Raw genomic sequence first — 21,163 nt, 5'->3', positions numbered from 1 at the left:
GGAACACAATATATGCACGGCATTAAAAAATGGTATTAAAGCTCCTTTAAAACACAAGCATTCAATGCAAGCGTACAGTATACCTGTATATGATAAACAGATTGTTGTCAAGACTATTGACTTATATTTGCAAAGGCAAATTTTGTAAACTAATGTGACATTTCAAGCGTAACTGTTAGCAACACTGAGCAATACACTTTTTTTAGCACACAATTAGCAGGATCTGTTAAAGTCATTAGTTAGCAGTGCTTGTATTATCTGAGGGTGAGAAGTGAATGCAGTGGTGTTAACTCATCTCCCAGTGTTATTCACACATTCCATCTCATTTCTACTCTTAAAAGCATGAAACAAAACTGTTTCCATTCACTCAACGGGCCTGATTTTCATTAGCATGAATGGATGGAAGTAACAAAAACAACAACACAGGCTTGGGGGTGTATAAATGGAAAATAATAATGTACGGCAGTGATTCGAGCAGCGCAGATGGCAGAGGTAACATTTGTTGGTGTCAGACGTACATACCAATGCTTACTGGAAAGGGTGTGAAGGAATGAGTGAAAAAGAGAGGACGGGGAAGGCATGCAAGTGGCAGCAGCCAACAACTGTTGAAGAACTAAAAAAACTGTGGTGGTGGTCTGGGAGGGTGTGTGTGGGCTATGGCTGGGCAATATATTGAATAATATGATTTTGTTGGCAATATAAAATTGACCAACACTGAATATTTTGATTCTATTATTTGGCCATTAGTTTTCCTTCATTGTCTTGTGACTTCTGAGTATAAGAGCATTAAGACACTGTAAATGTGTAAGAAATAATTTGTTTGAAGAAATTGTTATGAAAGTCTCTGCATGGTATTCTTTATGTATTAAAATCTTTTATTAATTTACAGTATATTGGTAAACACTGTTGTTTATAACAATGTATTGTTATATTGACTGCATATAAATACAAATGATTAAACATCATAATATGTTTTACTTGTATTCATTTAGTGAAATACTGTGCAGAAAATTTTAATTTTTAGAGTTTTAGTTCTTACATGCATATGAATCTACTTGGCTACAATGGCTGTTTAAACGAAGGTGGATTTTCTTTTAGTCTGAGGAACCATGATTTCGATTAAACAGCCATTGAAGCAAGTAGAATCATTAAGACATTAAGAGGTGCACTAAGTAACTTTTTCTTTGTGACATCTTGTACACTGACACATAACGGCTTGGATGCAGCTCATTTAAAATCACTAGTTTTCAGTTTCAGGTGCCATTGTAGAAATGTAGTATTCACATTTAGCCATGATTACTTTAATTAATGAGTGAAAGTGTCAAATAACATGACGTTTACTGAGATTAAGCGAGTAGTGTTCGGCTGGTCATGTGAATCTAACATGGCAGCCCCCATGTGTGGACGCTCTCTTTGTAGAATATAACAGCTTTTATAAGGTTACTGATATGACTGGAGTCTTCATTTTAAAGTGAGTGGTCGTGATTTCTTACATATATTGCAAAATTACAATTCATATTTTTAGTTAAACTTTTTTAATGAGGAAAAATGACAGAGTGCACCTTTAAGTGCACATTCATAAATGTTGAAACACATATTGAACATTGTCAAAAGGCTGAAAAATATGAAGATGTAATTTTATTAACTGTATTGCCTCAGCCCTTGAGTGTACATTTGAGGGGTTATGCTAATGTTTGTTTGAACATGTGTGAGCATGTGTGTGTGTGGTTACGGTATTGTGCACAACGGACAGGCTGATGGAATAATGGCTGCCATCTTTCAGCCTGACAGAGCAGTGTAATGGATTGTATTTGTCAAATTGGTTGACTGACAGCACAGCAAAACCAAAGAAATCAACTCAACATGAGCAGCACAAAATAGACCATCCCTCCAAAACAGAGTCCAGTGTGCAATAATTACTTAAATTTTTCACACAATTTTTAGTTTTTGGGCAAAAACTAATCAAAAGCTGTTTTTAGAATATTAAACTTATGAATCCCGATTATATCATACTGTATATTATGAGATGGCTAACATGATTCAGGTGGGATCATTTCAAGAAATATTCATGTTATACTTCACTCCAAAATAAAAATACAAATTTATATTTTGCATTGACAAAATAGGGCCTATTTTTATGACCATTTACCATTTTTTTTCCCATTGACAATATCTTCAAGATAATTAAGCACAAAGGGAGGGGGGTGTGCTTCACTGTCATGAAGAATTTACTTTTGATTTTGGGAAGAAATATATCCCAAACATATTCCTTAAATGAGGTTACCCCAGATACAGTAAATTATTCAATTGGACAATTCAATAATTCAAATGTCCAAACTTATCAAAACACAGAGAAAGGTCTGACTTCAAAGTCAAATAAAAAAACTGCTATTTTTTGTGCCTATCCTTGGCGTGATGGGACTCTATTTGTTGGAGGTGGGTGATGAATGAGAGGGGACCATGAATGAATGGACCGCTGGATGAAAATCAAGGACCCGTGGTACCACACACAAACCTTTCTTGCCTGATCATTGTCTTCGATCTGGCCCAGATCTCTGCCGCTGGCCTGAGCGATCCTTTTCCCAGAAACCAGGTTGCCCACCATCACAGAGGCAGGTCCAATCTCTGCAAGGCCAAAAACAGGAAGTGCATCACTACCCTACTGGAAACAAAAATGCTTAAACCTGCCTACTATGGTTTGCTGGTCTTAGCTGTTTTTATAGGTCTGTAAACTGGTCTCCCACCTGCTTACAACTGCCCAAAACCACAATTAAACCATCAAACAGACCAGCCAGAACAATCATCTTACTTCAGAGGGACAACAAGTTAATTTATCTTACCCCATTGGCAAATCTTTTTTTTTCTTTCTTGATTTATGCATTAACCTCATTATATTTATATTTTTCTGAGAACAAGACTTAATATGTTTTGTCATTGTGCTTCAAGTAAATGTATTTTTAAATAAGATTAGATATTTGCATTGGAAAACAAGACAAAAAAGAAAGTTACCCACAGCAACAGACAACACATTTTTTGACAGTTCAGATTTAGTGCGACATCAGAGGTGACCTTGCCGCAGACTGACCTGGCTGTTTCTGTCTGGGTTTGGGCAGGTTGGTGACGCAGGTGTGAGGGCACATTAGGACGTTACAGGGGTGCAGGGAGCCTTCCAAAAACAGCTGCTTGGTCTCTGACAGGTGGATCCCTCCCAGTGGAGTCTTGGGAAGGGTGTTAGCTGGCACCAAAGCCAAGCAAAACACCCCCACGTTGTGGATACTGTCTATTGCCTGCAGAAGGAGAAGCATTTCGATTGTCAGGTGAGGTTTAAAAATAGAGTTCAGAGCATCTGTAAGGAGCCGAGAAGAGGCTGCCAGCTGAGATCTGATGCAGCCAATGACCTTTACTGATGCCTCATGGAGAACCGAATTACCAAACAGGAAAATATACCATATTTGCAAGATTAATGACCAACAACAACAGAGTGGAACCGTTTGGGTGTGTGGAAGTGAAGGCCAGCTTTTGTGCATCAGTGGGTCTTGTTATTTTTACATGCCAGTAAGGCTTATAAACTGCTGATAGAAACTCTGCAAGTCAGCAGTAGCATGATCTCTAAATGAGTTTGGTTGGTGACTGGGGTTACACAGCAATCAAGAAGACTCCCAAAAGACTGGATGGGTGGAGTGAGTGGCTACAGAGCGTGACAATAGGGTTACCGAGCTATGAACCACATATATTTTCTCCAAAGAGAAATGTATATGTTCTTGTAGCAGTGACAAATACACTTTTCAACACAGATCTACCATGAGCTTAAGGCCCATGTAGACTACATTTTTGCATGTTCCAGATCAGTTCACGCCTAGTGGACTGCTTAGCCTTTGGGAGTATACTCATCTGACCGTGAGCGAATATGAACATGTTTGACGCATGCCCACTACAACTTCTTTTTGATACTTTGAATCAATGGTCGGCTCATGCAGACTATGCACACAGACGATGAATGCATTTGCAAGTCGAGAAAATCTGTCCGAAGGACTGGATTATGACTAAATGTACATCATGCACACTGTGCACGGATCAATGCGAACGCACAAAGTATACTTAGGCCTTTAGAGGTCGAGGTTGACTGATAGGTGGTGGAAAAGGCAGATAACCGATTAATCGGCCGATAGAATTAAATTTAAGAGTGTTCTTAGATTTTCCTTACTATGATGGTCACAGACATAGAGGCAAGAGTCCAAAAAAGATTTTTGCCAATAATACTGTAGATAGTTCCAAAAACCAACTAACAGCACTGATTAAACAGTAAAACCGATATATCGGTCTACAAAAAAAAAAAAGGCAAAGGCGTTAGAAGCTACCGCCCAATCGTATGAATTGTGAATTTCCAAATTAATGTCAGTTTCCCTCCACTCTCATACCACTATTATATCTCTTATATGTTTTCTTCAAATCAAAGTTTTTTATGTTGTGATTCATTTTAGAGCTGGTTGGTTTGATTCCAGATGTAAAACTCTTTAGTGAAGAATCTTTTTAAAATTTATAGGAAAAATGCTTCAAGAACCAAGGTTGCTGAAATAGTGGGCAGTCACTGTTGTGCTTAATTGCCCCATTAAGTCAGTAAGGGTGGGTATAAAAAAGATGAATACCTGCAGAACACGGCTCATCCACTGGAAGCTGTCCTCCTCCGTGGAGTCCGGCCTCTGCTCGGCTATAACCACAATCCTCTCATCATGCAGTACTGTCACGGAAAATACCGCTATCCTGAAGAGAGAGAAGAAATGTCAGAGCTCAGTCTGTAATAAAAAAAAACAGAAGCCTGATTGTACATAATGTACATGAGAAGCATTCTTTTGAACCTTTTGTTTTTTAATGGTTTGGTTGAATAGATTCAGAACAAATCACTTTAAGGTCAAAAACATTCTCTGTGCAAGTAGGTCAACGCAAACACTTTTAGCTATCAAGCTTGTTTTCATGTGTCGTTACATTCCGAAATATGTCCAAATGCAAGTGCAACATTTTATACTGTTTTAACTGAATTTAACAATCAAACTTATTTAACTAAATAGGTTCTTTACGACAACAAAAATAAAACATAAAATGTCTTCTGAGGGCACTTTTGAGTACCGATTCAAACAAATCTGTGAATTATGTTTGTTTTGAATTTGAAACGGATTTGTTGAAATGAATCAGACTTCCCAATGTTAACCTTAGGTAGTTTTTTAACACCTTCTGATTCACCAAAATGTGTATAGCTCTGTGAAACTGATTAACAAAACCTGGAGCAATTCACAGATACAACTAAAACAGAACAACTTTAACACAACATGCAGGGACACACCTTCACCCTTCTGCCACCCCAGCAGGTGTTAAATCTATTTAATTTGCACTATGCATGTCCAAAGCAAACATGCTCACATGCTATATATATCGCCCAGTGACGACAGAGAAGAATAAGGCACATTTGTTTGTTTTTAAGTTAGTGCATTCTCACCTGCCCCTGTACACAAACTTCATGGGCTCTACCGCCAGCGCCGTGGCAACGATATCATCAGCATTGTGCCTCCGTCCACTCACCACCATCAGACCATCCATCTTTCCAGAGACAAAGACTAGGCCACCCGGGCCAATGAAGCCCAGCAGCCCTGTCCGGATGAAGGGGTATTCACTGATCGGAGCACCAGAGATGCTCATGGGGAAAACCTAAAAAAAAAAAAAAAAAAGAGCTTTTAATCGATAAATAAAATACTTTTGTACCACAGACAACTTTGTAATGGGGTTCCCACACTTTTTGACCAAATTTTCATAACCTGTCCACTTTTTCAGTTGTTTTTGAACACTGGATAGTGAGTAATGATTTCAAAATGTATTCAGACAGATTCGCCAATGAATTGTTCAGATCGATTTGTGAACCAGTATGACTGATTAATTCGAAAAACATACTCAGAACGATTCGCTCACATATAGAGCATCTCTATAGCCTGCAATCAAATTTTATTCTAAACAAGGGCAAAATGTAGGCAATTAAATATTTTAGAGCAGAAACTAACTACAAAAATGCATAACGTAGTCATCATTACAGCAATTTTCAAGACTTTTATGATTTTGCAAATTTCAATGACTTTTCCAGGCCTGGAAAACAAAAAAAACGACTGATTTTCCATGAGAGTGGGAAACCTGTTTATAAAAATGCAGATGCTTGAATTGCATTTAATCCTACTGGCTTTTCATATCAAATCCACATTTTCATAATACTGTACCTTTTACACAGATTCCAAAATATTGTACTGCATTGATCTTTCTCTTTTTATTTGTCAAATCCAAATAGATTTGTTTTAATTATTTGGTTGTTGAACAATTAGTTCAGGTATCTAAATGAATTAAAATGGTGAAAATGTGTGATCAGTGTGTGTGATCTCATCATTTACTCACGTATGACTTTCTTTCTTCTGTAGAACAAATATTTTTAGTAGAATATTTCAGCTCTGTAAGTCCATACAATGCAACTTTAAAGCTCCAAAAAGCACATTAAAACCGCATAAATGTAATCCATAAGACTCCAGTGGTTTAATCAAAGTCTTCTTAAGCGATCCAATTGATTTTGGGTGAAAACTGTATATTTTGCCATTGCAGTCCAAGGCACGATCATGATTTTAAGCTCGATTTCACTTCCTAGAGCTTAACTTGCATTGTATGGAACCACAGAGCTTCCACCCAAGATTTTCTTCTAAAATTTTTCATTTGTGTTCTGCAGAAGAAAGAAAGACATGTGGAATGGCATGAGGGTGAATAAATGATGTGAGAACTATTCCTTTAAGAAAACGATTTTGATATTGGTTTTCAAGAAAACTATTCCAGAGGAATTTAACAAAAAAGCAAGGATCGGCATTGATTTGAACACTTTAGCATCTTTTTGAGTAGAAGCCAGGGGATTCTGGGAAATAGAGTCCACTTAACTACAGCCATAACGATCTTTGTCTGATAGGACACAAACCTCAAAGGTGTTTTTTGTCATGCCCGACAGCCCATAATATGACATTCCCGTGGCGATGGAGCACACACACAGCTCTCCAATCTCATCTGTTCGGCACAGCTGAGGAACTCCCTCCGGTTTGACCACACACATTAGAGCTGCACATACACAATATCAGTAAACACATTACACACTTTATGAAGCAGTAAATACAGCACACAGAGAGAGGCTAGCACGTGGACATTTTAATACTTTCTCCTTTGATCCAATACACATTGCACTATGAAACGTTTTGCGAAGACCTGAGCACATTCTTGTCTATCTGAGATCCATCAATGTGTTTACACATATGTGTACCTCCTGGCATCACGGTGCCCACATCCTGTACGGTGAGTACAGACAACCGCTCCTCCGTGTCCACTCTAATGACACTGTAGCTCAGACCCTGCATGGACAGAACCCCTCGACCTGGCGGCTGGTTACTGTCATCTGTGGGCCTAAACCGAGAGATAAAATACATGATCAGAGTAAAGTAACGCTTTAAGATCCTTGTGGAAGTATGGTTGTGAAGCATTCAGAGGAAGAAACAGATTGGTATGAGTTCTAAGGAACAGCATTAAGTCCAGCCCTTAAGTAATGTCAACCTCGAAAAATGAAAGAACTTATTTTTGCATGAATCTATTCTTATTCATAATTCAGCATCCTGTCCTGAAAGCTCATGAAAAAATACATAATGCACACAAATACAGGGTAAACATTCCATTTAATTTTAAACTTTGTACTATTGAAATCAGTACTACAAGCATATTTCTTTCACATTTTTCTTAACTCGCCTGCCATCTTGCATGTGTCTTTCACAGAGCACACAGAGAGCAATTCCGAGATTGCATTTCCTACAAAGAATATATGCGATGCTGCCTTAGAATTTGGCAAAAACATGATATCTTAGAAAGCATCTGTTATGAGGAGGAGGTGGGGCCGGGCCGTGAGGACCCACGGCCGGCTCTGGATCGGGCTAATCAGCCAGGAGGGGTTTAAAGACGAGCCGGAGTTGCCTGTTCGGGGAAGAGATGCACGTGGCCACATTGCATGTGTGTCTGCATTTGTTTTCGTCCTTCTTGCCCGTCCTTTTATCTTTAAACATTACGTTGACTGTTTAGTCTGGTCCCACCTCCTTCTTGCCCGTCCTTTATCTGTTACAGTGGTGCTGCAACCCGTGAGGGGGGAGGGATGCGCTGTTGCAGAGTCATCACAGCTGCGATACGCCAGGGGAGCAGCCGCGGCCGTCTGCCTAGGGACGGAGGGGTCGCTGCCGGCCGACGAGTGCCGGAGGAACCGCTGGCGTCTGCCGAAGAAGGGGAGGAGGCTGGAGGACTCGCTGGTTGAGGACCCTCTGGTGCTCTGCCTCGCCCTTTCCCTCTCCCCTTTGCCTCCCCTCGTCTCTCCCAGGGCTCCAAAAGGCTGCCGGAAGGGCAGCATCCCCTCCAGGAAGGGAGGGTAGTGCATCATGCCGGGGGTTTGACCCAGGCTTGAGTCGGGCAATGGAGGAGTGTGATGAGGAGGAGGGCAGGGCCGGGCTGTGAGGACACACGGGGGATCAGCTGGGAGGGGGATAAAGACAAGCCGGAGTTTGGGGAGAGAGAGAGACGCACGCGGCAGCGTTGCATGTGTTTCTGTGTTTATGTTTGTTTTATGTTGAGTTCTATCATTAAACGTTATGTTGATTGTGTAGCCGGTACCCGCCTCCTCCTTGCCCATTCCTTGCCCCGTTACAGCAGCATAGTATTGCTGCCTAACTTTTGGAGTAGCCATTGCATTCAGTCAAGAACATTCTGTTCTGTTTTGGTAGTTCACTAATTTTTAGAACAGAGCCAAAGTGTAAGTAGACTTAAATAATTATGCATTGTGCAGTTATAATGTGTGGGTGTATTACATGATGCACCATCATCTAGGGCTGCGAAAAGAACAGAGTGAGAGATATATTGTAAGCAAGGACAGAAATCATTACCAGAGTGAGAAACTTTCTGTTGACCACATGGGCCAACCCAAATGCAGTAAAAATGTGTGTGCATGTGTAAGAGGTGAAATATGAGGCAACTCTGGGTTTGCTCATTACATCTGTGAATGACAAATCAAATGACGTAATTTCATCTGATGACTGAAACAGCACTAAAATTACTTATATTTGGTCACCGTTGAATGTGCTCATCTATGGCAACATGTTATTTTATTAGCTTTCAATTAATTTATCTTTTTGTTAAGATTCATAAAAGCTGTGCTCATCCATAAACTGTCATGAGAGAGAGTGAAAGCAGGTCTGTAAAAATGGCCAGTGACAGAGTTAATCCTGTGGAATGAAAACCATATGCTCTGCATTCTGTCACTAGTTTGATTCGGTCACAAAGCAAAGATGTCAGGGCTGTAATTACAGAGACAGCCTTTAAAAAACACAATTTTCTTGTAAATGGTTTTGGAAAATTGCTTTTGAAGACATACACAGAATTCAGCAAAGCCCTCTAGTTGATCCGTCAACTTAACTTTGTCTGACCATAAAAAATTGTTTCCATCCATATTTCCAATGAATTATCCAATTGTTGTGGATTACGAAACTCGGAAAAGAGGGAAAGAAAGATCTAAATGTTCTTGATGGAAGTGAGAGGTGGTGAATATGATGTGATGCTACAGTGTATATTAGTGGTCAATGTGTCAGAACCCCTCCCACCTCCTGATGGCCACGGTGAGGGCTTCAGCTGAGCTGGCACATGGACAGATGACCTCTGGCCGCAGACCTTTACTCTGGAAGACATTGAGGAACGCATCACATGATGAAATGGACCCTGCAGAGAGAAAGAGAGAGAGAGAGAGCGAGAGAGAGAAAATATTGAGTGCAATAAAGCTATGCATTTTATTTAAAGCATTTAAAACAGCTCCCACCTTTTAAAGTGTTCTCTGTAGGGTACAATGTGAAGTTTTAAAAGGGCAGTTCACTAAAAAACACTGTGCATCAAAGGGCCATATTCTATATTTTCCTCCTGAAATTCCCTTATAAGTCAAGGTGCATTACATTTAAAAAGAATTATGCTGCTGTACCTTTAATGCTACTATAATGAAAATAACTGGCAGTTTGATTGGCTAACTTTCATGTACCGGCTGTCGCTCAAAGCGTGCCAAGTTACTAAATACAGAATGGGTCTTGATTTGTATATCTGGATGGTCATTTGTTAAATGTGCAATTTATGAATGACAATAAATCCAATAAATTGGACAATCTCATTCCAGCTCATATTTCATCCCAACATCACAATGCATAAAGAAAATGAAGCTTATTATTAAGACTATTATGGTCCACAAATGGTCTTTGGCTGACTGGGAAGTGAGCTTTGTGTTATGAACATTAGAGAATGACTACATTGTATATCATCTTTATATCAAAAGAGCAAGAAAAATCCTGTTTTTCAGACCCCTTTAAAATCGCTTTGCTCCAGGAATATTGCATCAGCAACACATTTACCATAACTTGCTGGCATCTTTCTGGCTTTTAGACTGGCATTTGTATAAAATGGGAGGCAGTGGAACATTTTGTCCTTAGGTGTGTTTAACATTTATATATGTTAGTGTGTGTGTGCAACTGCAAAACACAGAGGTAATTGCCTTCTGGGCACCATCTATACTGACTCATCACATCTGTGAGTTACAATCCCAGAAACCATATACAGTATGAGTGTACAAATATATATATATATATATACTACACAGTTAAGAATAATACTTTTAGAGAAATTGTATGTAACAGCTGTTTAAACATCCACTTTCCTGTCAGCCGAGTAGTTTAAGAAACAATCATGTGGGAGAGGAAGGAGGAAGGGAAAGGAAGAGTAAACAAGAGGAAGGTGAGAGAAAGGAATGGAAAGAAATAGATAAAGCTGCAAGCTTAGCTCACATGGGTTGGAGCCGTCGGCGATCACCAACATGCGCAGGGAGGCAAGGTTGATGTCCCTCTGATCTCGGTGAGCGACCAGAGCCCAGTGCATATCTCTGGACTTGACACAGGCCACCTTAGCTACACACAGAATCATTAAATTACTATAAATATCACAACATTGGCCATTTTGGATGCATATAAAACTGAATCAAAGGGCAAAGGTATTTGTGGAACTTGAGCAGAACTAAATTCTGAGTAAATCTTTCGTAAAACCGTTTTTATGTAAATTGTAAACTATTTACACAGAATTTGTTGTGCTTGTGTTGTATTTGTTGGGATAGTTCACCCAAAAATGAAAGTTCTCTCACCATTTACTTACCGTTATGCCATCCCAGATGTGTATGACTTTCTTCTGTTGAACACAAATTAAGATTTTCAGAATATCTCAACTCTGTAGGTCCATACATTGCAAGTAAATGGGTGCCAACATTTTGATGCTCCAAAAAGCACATAAAGGCAGTGTGATGAGGCCAGGTTGTGAGTGTGTGCGCCTGGTGCTGAGTGGCCTAATCAGCGGGAGATAGATAAAAGGAGGAATCAGGAGTGCTGGAGAGAGAGAGAGAAAGAGAGAGAGAGACAGTGTGTATGTCGCTCCGTGTGTGTGTATGTCGTCCTGTTATTATGTTGCAGTTCAGTGTTTTAAGTTATAAATAAAGTCTTGTTAAGTGTTAATCCGGTTTCTGCTTCCTCCTTTCCCAATGAACAAGAGGCTTGTCTGCCACCCTGGTGCTGAAACCTGGGTCTGGAGGAAGACGTGCCTTTTTTTTCTCCTCTCTCCCTCTCTCACTTGTCCTATCCAGGAGGCATGGGAAAAAAAGCCGGTGACATGGCCGAATGGGCAACTCCACACCTCAAGGAAGGAATGGGTAGGGGTGGGGGGGAGAAAGTCAGTCCGGAGCTTTCCCTAGCCTGAATCGGGCGGTGGGGGTATGTGACGAGGAGGAGGGCGTGGCCAGGCTGTGAGTGTGTGCTCCTTGTGCTGAGTGGCATAATCAGCGGGAGAGAGATAAAAGGTGGAGTCAGGAGTGCTGGAAGAGAGACACACACACAAACACAAACACGGAGCTGTGTGTGTGTGTGTGTGTGTGTGTGTGTCGTCCTGTTATTATGTTGCAGTTCAGTGTTTTAAGTTATTATTAAAGTCTTGTTAAGTGTTAATCTGGTTTCTGCTTCCTCCTTTCCCAATGAACAAGAGGCTTGTATGCTACAGGCAGCATAAAAATAGTCCACACGACTCCAGTGTTTTAATCTATATCGTTGGAAGTGGTGTAGTAGGCGTTAGTGAATATTTAAGACCTTTTTTGCTTGAAATTCTTCTTCCTGCCAATAGGGGGCGATATGCATAAAGAATGTGAATCACACAAAAAAAGAGAAGAAAGTGAAAATTAAAGTGGAGATTGAATGAGTAAGGAGGAGATTTTATAGCAAAAAAAAGGACATAATTATTGATCTGTTTCTCATCCACACCTACCATATCGCTTCTGAAGACATAGATAACCACTATAGTCTTATGGATTACTTTTATGATGATTTATGTGATTTTTGGAGCTTCAAAATTCTGGCACCCATTCATTTACATTGTACCAAAAGAGCTGAGAAATTCTTCTAAAAATCTTCAGTTGAGTTCATCAGATAAAAGAAAGTCATACACATCTGGGATGGCATGAGGGTGAGAAAATAATGAGCCAATTTTCCTTTTTGGGTGAACTATTCCTTTAAAGACTAAAAGCCTATTCAAAGCCTATTCATTCAGTCGCATAGGAATTGGTGTGAATAATTGTGATGTGTTTGCGAACATTAAATACATTTGCATTTTTTTGTCATAGCAAACTTGTTGTGGACAGTCCTTAAGATTCCTCAGTGATTGACAGACCTTTGTATTGACACACTTTCTGGATCCAGGACAGAGGGTTGACCTTCATCAAGGAGTATGGGATGCTAATTACATGCATCATGTTCATGACGCTCTAATGAAAACAGGAAGTGATTTATTACCAGGTACCATCTGAAATGCATGATCTTGTGTTTACATGAAATATTTTCAAGAGCAAGACTTACTGTTAGGATGCCGTGCCACAAACCCACATCCTTTTTAAAATCCAATACATTCACTATGATTTCAGCTGAAAGACATAAAGGAACATACAGTTGTACTACATGATTATCTGAGAAGGGAGATTTCAGGACAGATCTAGAGGTGTAATACTGTATGTGTATATTGGACCCACCCTCTGTGTATCCACAAGCCTGTGTTAGGGCCTGACAGTGTGTTAGAAGTGCGATCCGTGTCACCGTCACACCCAGAACACTTCCGTCTTTACAGGTCTTATACTGTAAATCATTAACACAGTGCCATAAACACATGTAATCATTAACACAAGAATCAGTGCATCACAACTCTTTACAGACACTGCTTGAATGGCCGATAATGCAATCTACTGTATGGGGTGCATCTCAGGTCATATTTCATTTTAATAAGAACTACATTTTTATAATCAGAACCAAAACAAATTACATTTTGATATTGAGAATGGGATGGGTGTTCTTTATTGGTATTAAAAAATATCACAATGCATAAAATCCTAATAGATCTAAAAGAATATATTATCTTTAAGCAAAGTATAATTTCTTATTTCTTTCTCGTGATTTTGTATGAAATATCACTTTACATGTTCTTAACAGGTATTAGAGATGCATCAGTATATTTACAGTACTGTAGTCCATTATCACACTGTACTGATGAGGCATACAGTAGAAGTGAAAGCAAACATCAACCCTGCACCCAAGATACCCGACACCCAGCCACTTTGGATGAGCACTAAGATTTCTGGGATCTGGTCAGGAACACTGAGACAGCTCACTCAAAACTAGTTCAATAGCAACCAGCATCTTCTTCAAGAGTCCCGATTCACAATTAAACAAACATTAATCATTTATCATCCATTATCCAGCATCTCTCTAATGGACGATGCTATGCCTCACATGCTGATAGGAAATATTGATTTCTGTGCCTGTGCCGGGACAGAGACATCAGAGATAATAAAACAATTAAAGTGGTTTGGAGGTCAGCATATGGAGAAAGAATCCCAGACTGTTAGTTTGCACTTCTGGAAAAATGCAGAGGATTTAGTGTACAGCTGGTAAAATGATTTGAATAAATGTATGTTTTATGTGATAGCTACATTTACAATGTCCTATTCCCATTGAAACAGGAAGTTTGGTCATAGAAGTTGTTTTTATATAACAGCCAATAAGCTTAAATGCATATACCAAGTTATTTATTGTTAATGTTTGGGAGTACACTAGCATACAGCCTGCGTCAAAGCAAACAGACATGGACTGAAACTGACAAAAATCCAATTTTGCCTTTACGGGTCAACAAAACAAAACATTCAAAGCAAAACAAAAACAAATCTCTATGATTTTAAAAAGGAAATACCTCTATGTAGGCTGTGTCATTATTTGCATCTTTGATGTGAGGGAACCAATCACGTGGCGGCTTGGACAGGTGTTTGGATTCTGTGACGAACCATAGCAGCTTTGGCCATCCTGAAAGGCGGGTGAGACCAAACAGACATAACATGAATATTAGTACGTTAATTAATATTCATGCTGCTCAATGAGTCAGCCACGGTTTTCATTCTAATTATTAGTGGTGATGATCCTTCAAAAGAATGAGCGATTAGGGTTCTTCTAGTCTTCTAGCTAAATGACTATGCGCTTCTAATAGAGAACGAGTCCATCTCTGGCGAAATTAACTTTTTAATCATTACACAGATTCATAACCTCTACATTCACTATTTATACCCTCTCTCATGTTACCATGGCATAGACATGGCAAAAACAAAAGAAATTGCTTACAACTAGCAGCAGTCTGGATTAGATCACACACACACCACACACACACACTTGTAGTGTTTCCATGTTTTATGGGGACTTTCCATAGACATAATGGTTTTTATACTGTACAAACTTTATATTCTATCACCTAAACCTAACCCTACCCCTAAACCTAACCCTCACAGAAAACGTTCTGCATTTTTACATTTTCAAAAAACATAATTTAGTATGATTTATAAGCTGTTTTCCTCATGGGACCGACAAAATGTCCCCACAAGGTCAAAGATTTTGGGTTTTACTATCCTTATGGGGACATTTGGTCCCCACAAAGTGATAAATACACGCTCACACACACACACACACACATACACATACACACACACACACACACACACACACACACAATATGGCCCATAATTTTTCTCACTCGTCCTCCCACGCTGTTCAAAGTATCTACACAATCCCTTGTCTGTGATAGCACAAAGTCAATGATCATCTGTTGCAGACTGCACACAAAAATGACAAGCACTTTCTTGATTTAGCAAGCTCTAATCTGATTTGCTTGCTTTGCACAACTTACAGCAGTTAGGACACACAGGTTTGCATCAGTCTGCATGGAAACAAAGATGCCTTTAAAATGTACCAGGCTGCTACAGGCTCTTCTGAAGAAGAATGAAGCACTACAGTATATTTGCCCAATTGTGCCAGGTTGATGCCATCAAATCATATGTGCATTGAGAAACTGACCTTTGAACTGTGGTATTTCCCCGGTGGGTCCTTTCGGAAGGCCTTTGTGGCAGGCATCGCTTGTCAGAGCCACAGTAACCCCACAACTCCCCAGGAGAAAGCCAATCTGTTGACTTCCTGCATCCTAATACACATTCACACACAGACAGACAAAAAACATCCATCATCACTACACCAGCAAAATACACTGCAGTGGTGGTGACGGCCTACTTATTGCAGACACCACACTGATAAATTATGTTTTCTTATAATACCCTGGTATGTTTAAATATCTTCTTTATGATGGATGTTTTAAAAGCATATGCAAATTCCCCTTTATTTACAAAAAATTATCAAGGTATTACCATAATTTTCGGACATTTACCATGGTAATAACAATATTTTAATTTATGTAATTACCACCGTGTATGAACATGGTAATCAATCAGGACTATGGTATATATCAATATAACATGGCATTACCATGTTTTTGAAAAGGGGATCCATGGTAAAACCATGCTTTTTGAACATGTGCCATGGTAATATAATACTCTTTAAAGTACTTTGAAATACCATGTAAATACCACGGTATATTAATAAGGTAATCATTTAGGACTATGGTACAGTAACTTGATAATACCAAGTTTTTTTGGACATGGTACCATGATAAAACCAATGTTTTGCACATTTACCAAGTTAATAAACTATGGTATTCCTTGAATTACCTTTAAGTACCATGAAAATACTACGGTATAAAATATGACAAGTATTCATTAATGTGCTATATGTACAGTTAAAAGTGTTACATCCAATCCCATAAGTGCACCATGGATCCACCAAAGCCTTTTTTGTAAAGGTTGTGCTACACGGTAATACAAGTCAGAAATGCAGAAAAACACACAGCTGCTTTTGAACTGGACAGCAGTTCATTGGTTTCCAAAGTGCACTGCATGCAGAGGAAGCCAGAGTGTGTTCTGCCAGTTTCCAGGTCTTTTCCTGGAATTTTTGGCCCTGATGAGGGATCAAGCTGATCCTTGCCAAAGCTTTTCTCCTCCTCTTCTTCTACCAGTAAAATTCAACATAAGTATCTTTGCAATGCCTTGAGAGTCTGCTGTGATATGTTTGTCCTGACATTCTGAAGAGATAACAGACCTCAAAAATAGACAGTGGACCGGAGAGAGCAACTGCAATATTTACAAGGCGCTGCATAGAAGTTTCCAGAAGGACTTTGTAACACATTACCATTAAACATGAATAATAAATAAATATTAATATTTTGTGATATAAAGACTGTCATGTTGGCACTCAATTCTGTGAGCTCAAGCTGAGAGGGAATATCTGTAGGGAAGGATTGTGGGTAGGCACTATAACTTGTTACGGTGTCAAAAATCAAGACTAAATTCAAGAAATATATCAGCCAAAAACAAAATTCTGTCAAATTCTGCTAGCGTATGGACTACTTTTATGATATATTAAGATGTTTTTATGGAGTTTTTTGTAATTTTGGAGCTTGACAGCTCTAGTCCTCAAGTAATTTAATTATATGGAAAAGAGTGGCCAGGATATTCATCAAAAATCACATTTTGTGTTCCAAAGCAGAAAGAAAGTCATACAGGTTTGGAACAATAATAATGACAGAATTTTCACTTATGAGTGAGCTATTTCTTTAAATACACTTTCAGCTTGTAAACAGTGCATTTGTGATTCACCTAAAGCAAGAGTCATTCATGCAATACTGTTCAAACAGTTCACAGCAAAGGCTTTCAGTCATGTCATTATGGTATATCTAGATTTTCACCTTTCTGGTAAGTGGTACCTCGATGGGTACTGGCACCACCTCTGCCAGCAGGCAGCCGTAAAAGGCAACCATAAAGGCAGCAGGATCATTGTTGGGAAACACAAGAGCCACCTGCTCGTGGAGTGATAGAGAGGAAAGGTGTCAGACTTCAGACATGAGTATTTGCTAATCTGACAGGAACACACTTTAAACCAAAGCATGCGACAGGAAACAACACTGTCATTTAAGGAATGTTCCGGGTTCAAAGCAAGAAATCACCAGGTTTTTGGTATACAAAGGCACAAGAGTGCACTGACAGTCATAACAATAGTTTCAATATTTTTAATATTTAAGAATTTATAAAAGTTTTTTCTATTAAAAAACTATACAAATGCAAAGATGCTGCAATATATATTATATTCGAGATATATAGTATCTCACAAAAGTGAGTACACCCCTCAAATTTTTGTAAATATTTGATTAGATCTTTTCATGTGACAACACTGAAGAAATGACACTTTGCTACAATGTAAAGTAGTGAGTGTACAGCTTGTATAACAGTGTAAATGTGCTGTCCCCTCAAAATAACGCAACACACAGCCATTAATGTCTAAACCGCTGGCAACAAAAGTGAGTACACCCCTAAGTGAAAATGTCCAAATTGGACCCAATTAGCCATTTTCCCTCCCCGATGTCATGTGTCAGTGTTACATGGTCTCAGGTGTGAATGGGGAGCAGGTGTGTTAAATTTGGTGTCATCGCTCTCACACCCCCTTATACTGGTCACTGGAAGTTCAACATGGCACCTCATGGCAAAAAACTCTCTGAGGATCTAAAAAAAAGATCTACATAAAGATAGCCTAGGCTATAAGAAGATTGCCAAGACCCTGACACTGAGCTGCAGCACGGTGGCCAAGACCATACAGCGGTTTAGCAGGACAGGTTCCACTCAGAACAGGCCTTGCCATGGTCGACCAAAGAAGTTGAGTGCACGTGCTCAGCATTGTATCCAGAGGTTGTCTTTGGGAAATAGATGTATGAGTGCTGCCAGCATTGCTGCAGAGGTTGAAGGGGTGGGGGGTCAGCCTGTCAGTGCTGAGACCATATGCCACACACTGCATCAAATTGGTCTGCATGGCTGTCGTCCCAGAAGAAAGCCTCTTCTAAAGATGATGCACAAGAAAGCCTGCAAACAGTTTGCTGGAGACAAGCAGACTAAGGACATGGATTACTGGAACCATGTCCTGTGGTCTGATGAGACCAAGATTAATTTATTTGGTTCAGATGGTGTCAAGCGTGTGTGGCGGAAACCAGGTGAGCACTTGAGTACAAAGACAAGTGTGTCTTGCCTACAGTCAAGCATGGTGGTGGGAGTGTCATGGTCTGGGGCTGCATGAGTGCTGCCAGCACTGGGGAGCTACAGTTAATTGATGGAACTATGAATGCCAACATGTACTGTGACATACTGAAGCAGAGCTTGATCCCCTCCCTTCGGAGACTGGGCCGCAGGGCAGTATTCCAGCATGATAACGACCTCAAACACACCTCCAAGATGACCACTGCCTTGCTAAAGAAGCTGAGGGTGAAGGTGATGGACTGGCCAAGCATGTCTCCAGACCTAAACCCTATTGAGCATCTGTGAGGCATCCTCAAATGGAAGGTGGAGGAGCACAAGATCTCTAACATCCACCAGCTCCGTGATGTTGTCATGGAGGAGTGGAAGAGGACTCCAGTGGCAACCTGTGAAGCTCTGGTGAACTCCATGCCCAAGAGGGTTAAAGCAGTGCTGGAAAATAATGGTGGCCATAAAAAATATTGACTCTTTGGGCCCAATTTGAACATTTTCACTTAGGGGTGTACTCACTTTTGTTGCCAGCGGTTTAGACATTAATGGCTGTGTGTTGAGTTATTTTGAGGGGACAGTAAATTTACACTGTTATACAAGCTGAACACTCACTACTTTACATTGTAGCAAAGTGTCATTTCTTCAGTGTTGTCACATGAAAAGATATAATCAAATATTTACAAAAATGTATGGGGTGTACTCACTTTTGTGAGATACTGTAAGAGGTTATATAAAGATATCACATAAGATTAAATGCAAAGTCAAAAATGCATCAAAATGGAATACATTATGAAGACAATCCACATAAGATCAGATTTTAAAAAAGGAGATGCAAGGCTCCTTTATGCTGCAATAGCATAAATAAAAAAATGTTTTTAGGCATTTTATTATTTGAAGGCATCTTTTATTTAACTAATTATTTACCATTTCATTGACTATTTTTATAAACATCCGGTGCTAATTTTGCATTTACTTTGTCCCTTACACTTCTATTGTTTTACATTGTACATGAACATGATTTTGTTAGCTATAGGTTCTGAGAGTTTTTGTCAAACTCACCCTGTCTCCTGGTCGGATCATGGGTTCTTGTTTGGTGCCCAGTTTGTGAAGGATATTGTAGGCTACTTTGATGCTCCGAGACCAAAGTTTCCCTGTGTAGAATAAAGTACATACTAAATAACTGTCCTTTATTGGCCAAGTTCACCCAAAAATGAGTCATAGCTGTCAAATCTCATTCTCATAAATATGGCATGTGAGGAGAACCAAATGCCATTGGTTGTCACATTTCTAGAAACCAATTGCAGAATATGGGATATTTCTCATAACTGATTGCTAAATAATATCCAAATGTATATACTAAATTTGAAAGCTGTAATGGAGGGGAAGATTGTCAGTGAATAACAAGTTAGATTTCCTTCTGTTGCCCACTCAAAGCTATAATATGGCTTTAGAGGACTTGGGATAAAATGTATGGGACATAGTGATGTTTTTGTTATTTTTGGAACTGAAGAAAGAAGAAAGTCAGTCAAATGGGTTTGGAACACATGAGCGTAAATGATAACAGAATTTTAGCTTTTTTGGGTAAGCTATTATTGGTAACACTTTCTATATTTATAATGCATTGTAAAGGCATTAGAATGCATTCATAACATCTTATACCACAGGTCTGTTGAATGCTTGATTCTGATTGGTTGACGGATGTTCTAAGGAGTGGAATTATTTTTCAAGTAAACAAACGGTTATGAAGTAGTTCCAGGTCTTGACCGCATAACGGTTCCATATCACTTTGACAAATTATTTCAGTTATTTTAAAGAGCCCTACAGGCATAAAAAAATAAACAATTAAAACAAAAACGTTGGTTAAGTACGTCAGAAAATAATTCCAAAAATTAAAATTTCAATTGAAAAGCGTCCTTGGGCTCCCTCTCTTTAGCTCTCGTCTCACCCACACACACATCGAGACTCGAGTCGCGACCAACAAACAGATCCGCACCCCCACTACTTGATCAATACAACAGTTTCTATTATCCAAAATAACTTTTAATAAGTTAAACTTTTTATGTTTCAATGTATTTCGTCCTAAACAGCCTCACATAGCTATAGTGGAAAGCACTGCTGTTACCCTACCCCTCTCTTTCGCTCGCACAAACTCTCTCGGGAGCAAAGTCAGCGCACCCCCGTGACTCACTGGGATTGTAAACAGTTGTTTAGCAATGGAAAAGCTATACAAGTATGGCAACAACTCGCCGCTACTGAGACTTACGCTCTGGCAATTTAAAGCAAAGTTATTCCTGATGAGATCAACTTAAACAGATAATCTGATACACGATCTCTCTCAGTTTCTAAATTTTTCTCGCACACACATACACCCACACACGTGGACACACATATATTATATGCATTACACACACTTACTCGCGAGCTAAAAACAGAGCCATCATTTCAGCGCACACCTGCTGAGATAGTGGGTTGAAAATAGTTGATTAAGATTTACAACGGAAAAGCTGTATACAAAACTGGCTT

The 21,163-nt window shown here is 39.4% G+C and overlaps 1 protein-coding gene across 6 annotated transcripts in view; it reads right to left on the bottom strand.

Annotated features, from left to right (window-relative positions):
- Positions 1-21,163, bottom strand: part of LOC127635359 (disco-interacting protein 2 homolog C) — a 154,451-nt gene that overhangs the window by 24,210 nt on the left and 109,078 nt on the right. For all 6 annotated transcript variants that reach the window (XM_052115335.1, XM_052115332.1, XM_052115333.1 and 3 more), the window contains 15 exons: positions 19,700-19,791; positions 17,317-17,427; positions 15,540-15,663; positions 14,392-14,501; positions 13,181-13,283; positions 13,011-13,075; positions 12,826-12,919; positions 10,911-11,030; positions 9,693-9,807; positions 7,328-7,467; positions 6,992-7,128; positions 5,492-5,700; positions 4,647-4,761; positions 3,086-3,287; positions 2,516-2,625 (listed from right to left, as the gene is read on the bottom strand). In XM_052115335.1, the coding sequence (XP_051971295.1) occupies positions 2,516-2,625; positions 3,086-3,287; positions 4,647-4,761; positions 5,492-5,700; positions 6,992-7,128; positions 7,328-7,467; positions 9,693-9,807; positions 10,911-11,030; positions 12,826-12,919; positions 13,011-13,075; positions 13,181-13,283; positions 14,392-14,501; positions 15,540-15,663; positions 17,317-17,427; positions 19,700-19,791 (1,847 nt within the window). The remainder of the gene's footprint in view (positions 1-2,515; positions 2,626-3,085; positions 3,288-4,646; positions 4,762-5,491; positions 5,701-6,991; positions 7,129-7,327; positions 7,468-9,692; positions 9,808-10,910; positions 11,031-12,825; positions 12,920-13,010; positions 13,076-13,180; positions 13,284-14,391; positions 14,502-15,539; positions 15,664-17,316; positions 17,428-19,699; positions 19,792-21,163) is intronic.

Source organism: Xyrauchen texanus, chromosome 42 (genome assembly GCF_025860055.1).
Source record: "Xyrauchen texanus isolate HMW12.3.18 chromosome 42, RBS_HiC_50CHRs, whole genome shotgun sequence".
Classification (NCBI taxonomy): domain Eukaryota; kingdom Metazoa; phylum Chordata; class Actinopteri; order Cypriniformes; family Catostomidae; genus Xyrauchen; species Xyrauchen texanus.
The sequence above is the reverse complement of the archived record's forward strand: the minus strand, read 5'-3'. Positions and strand labels throughout refer to the sequence as shown.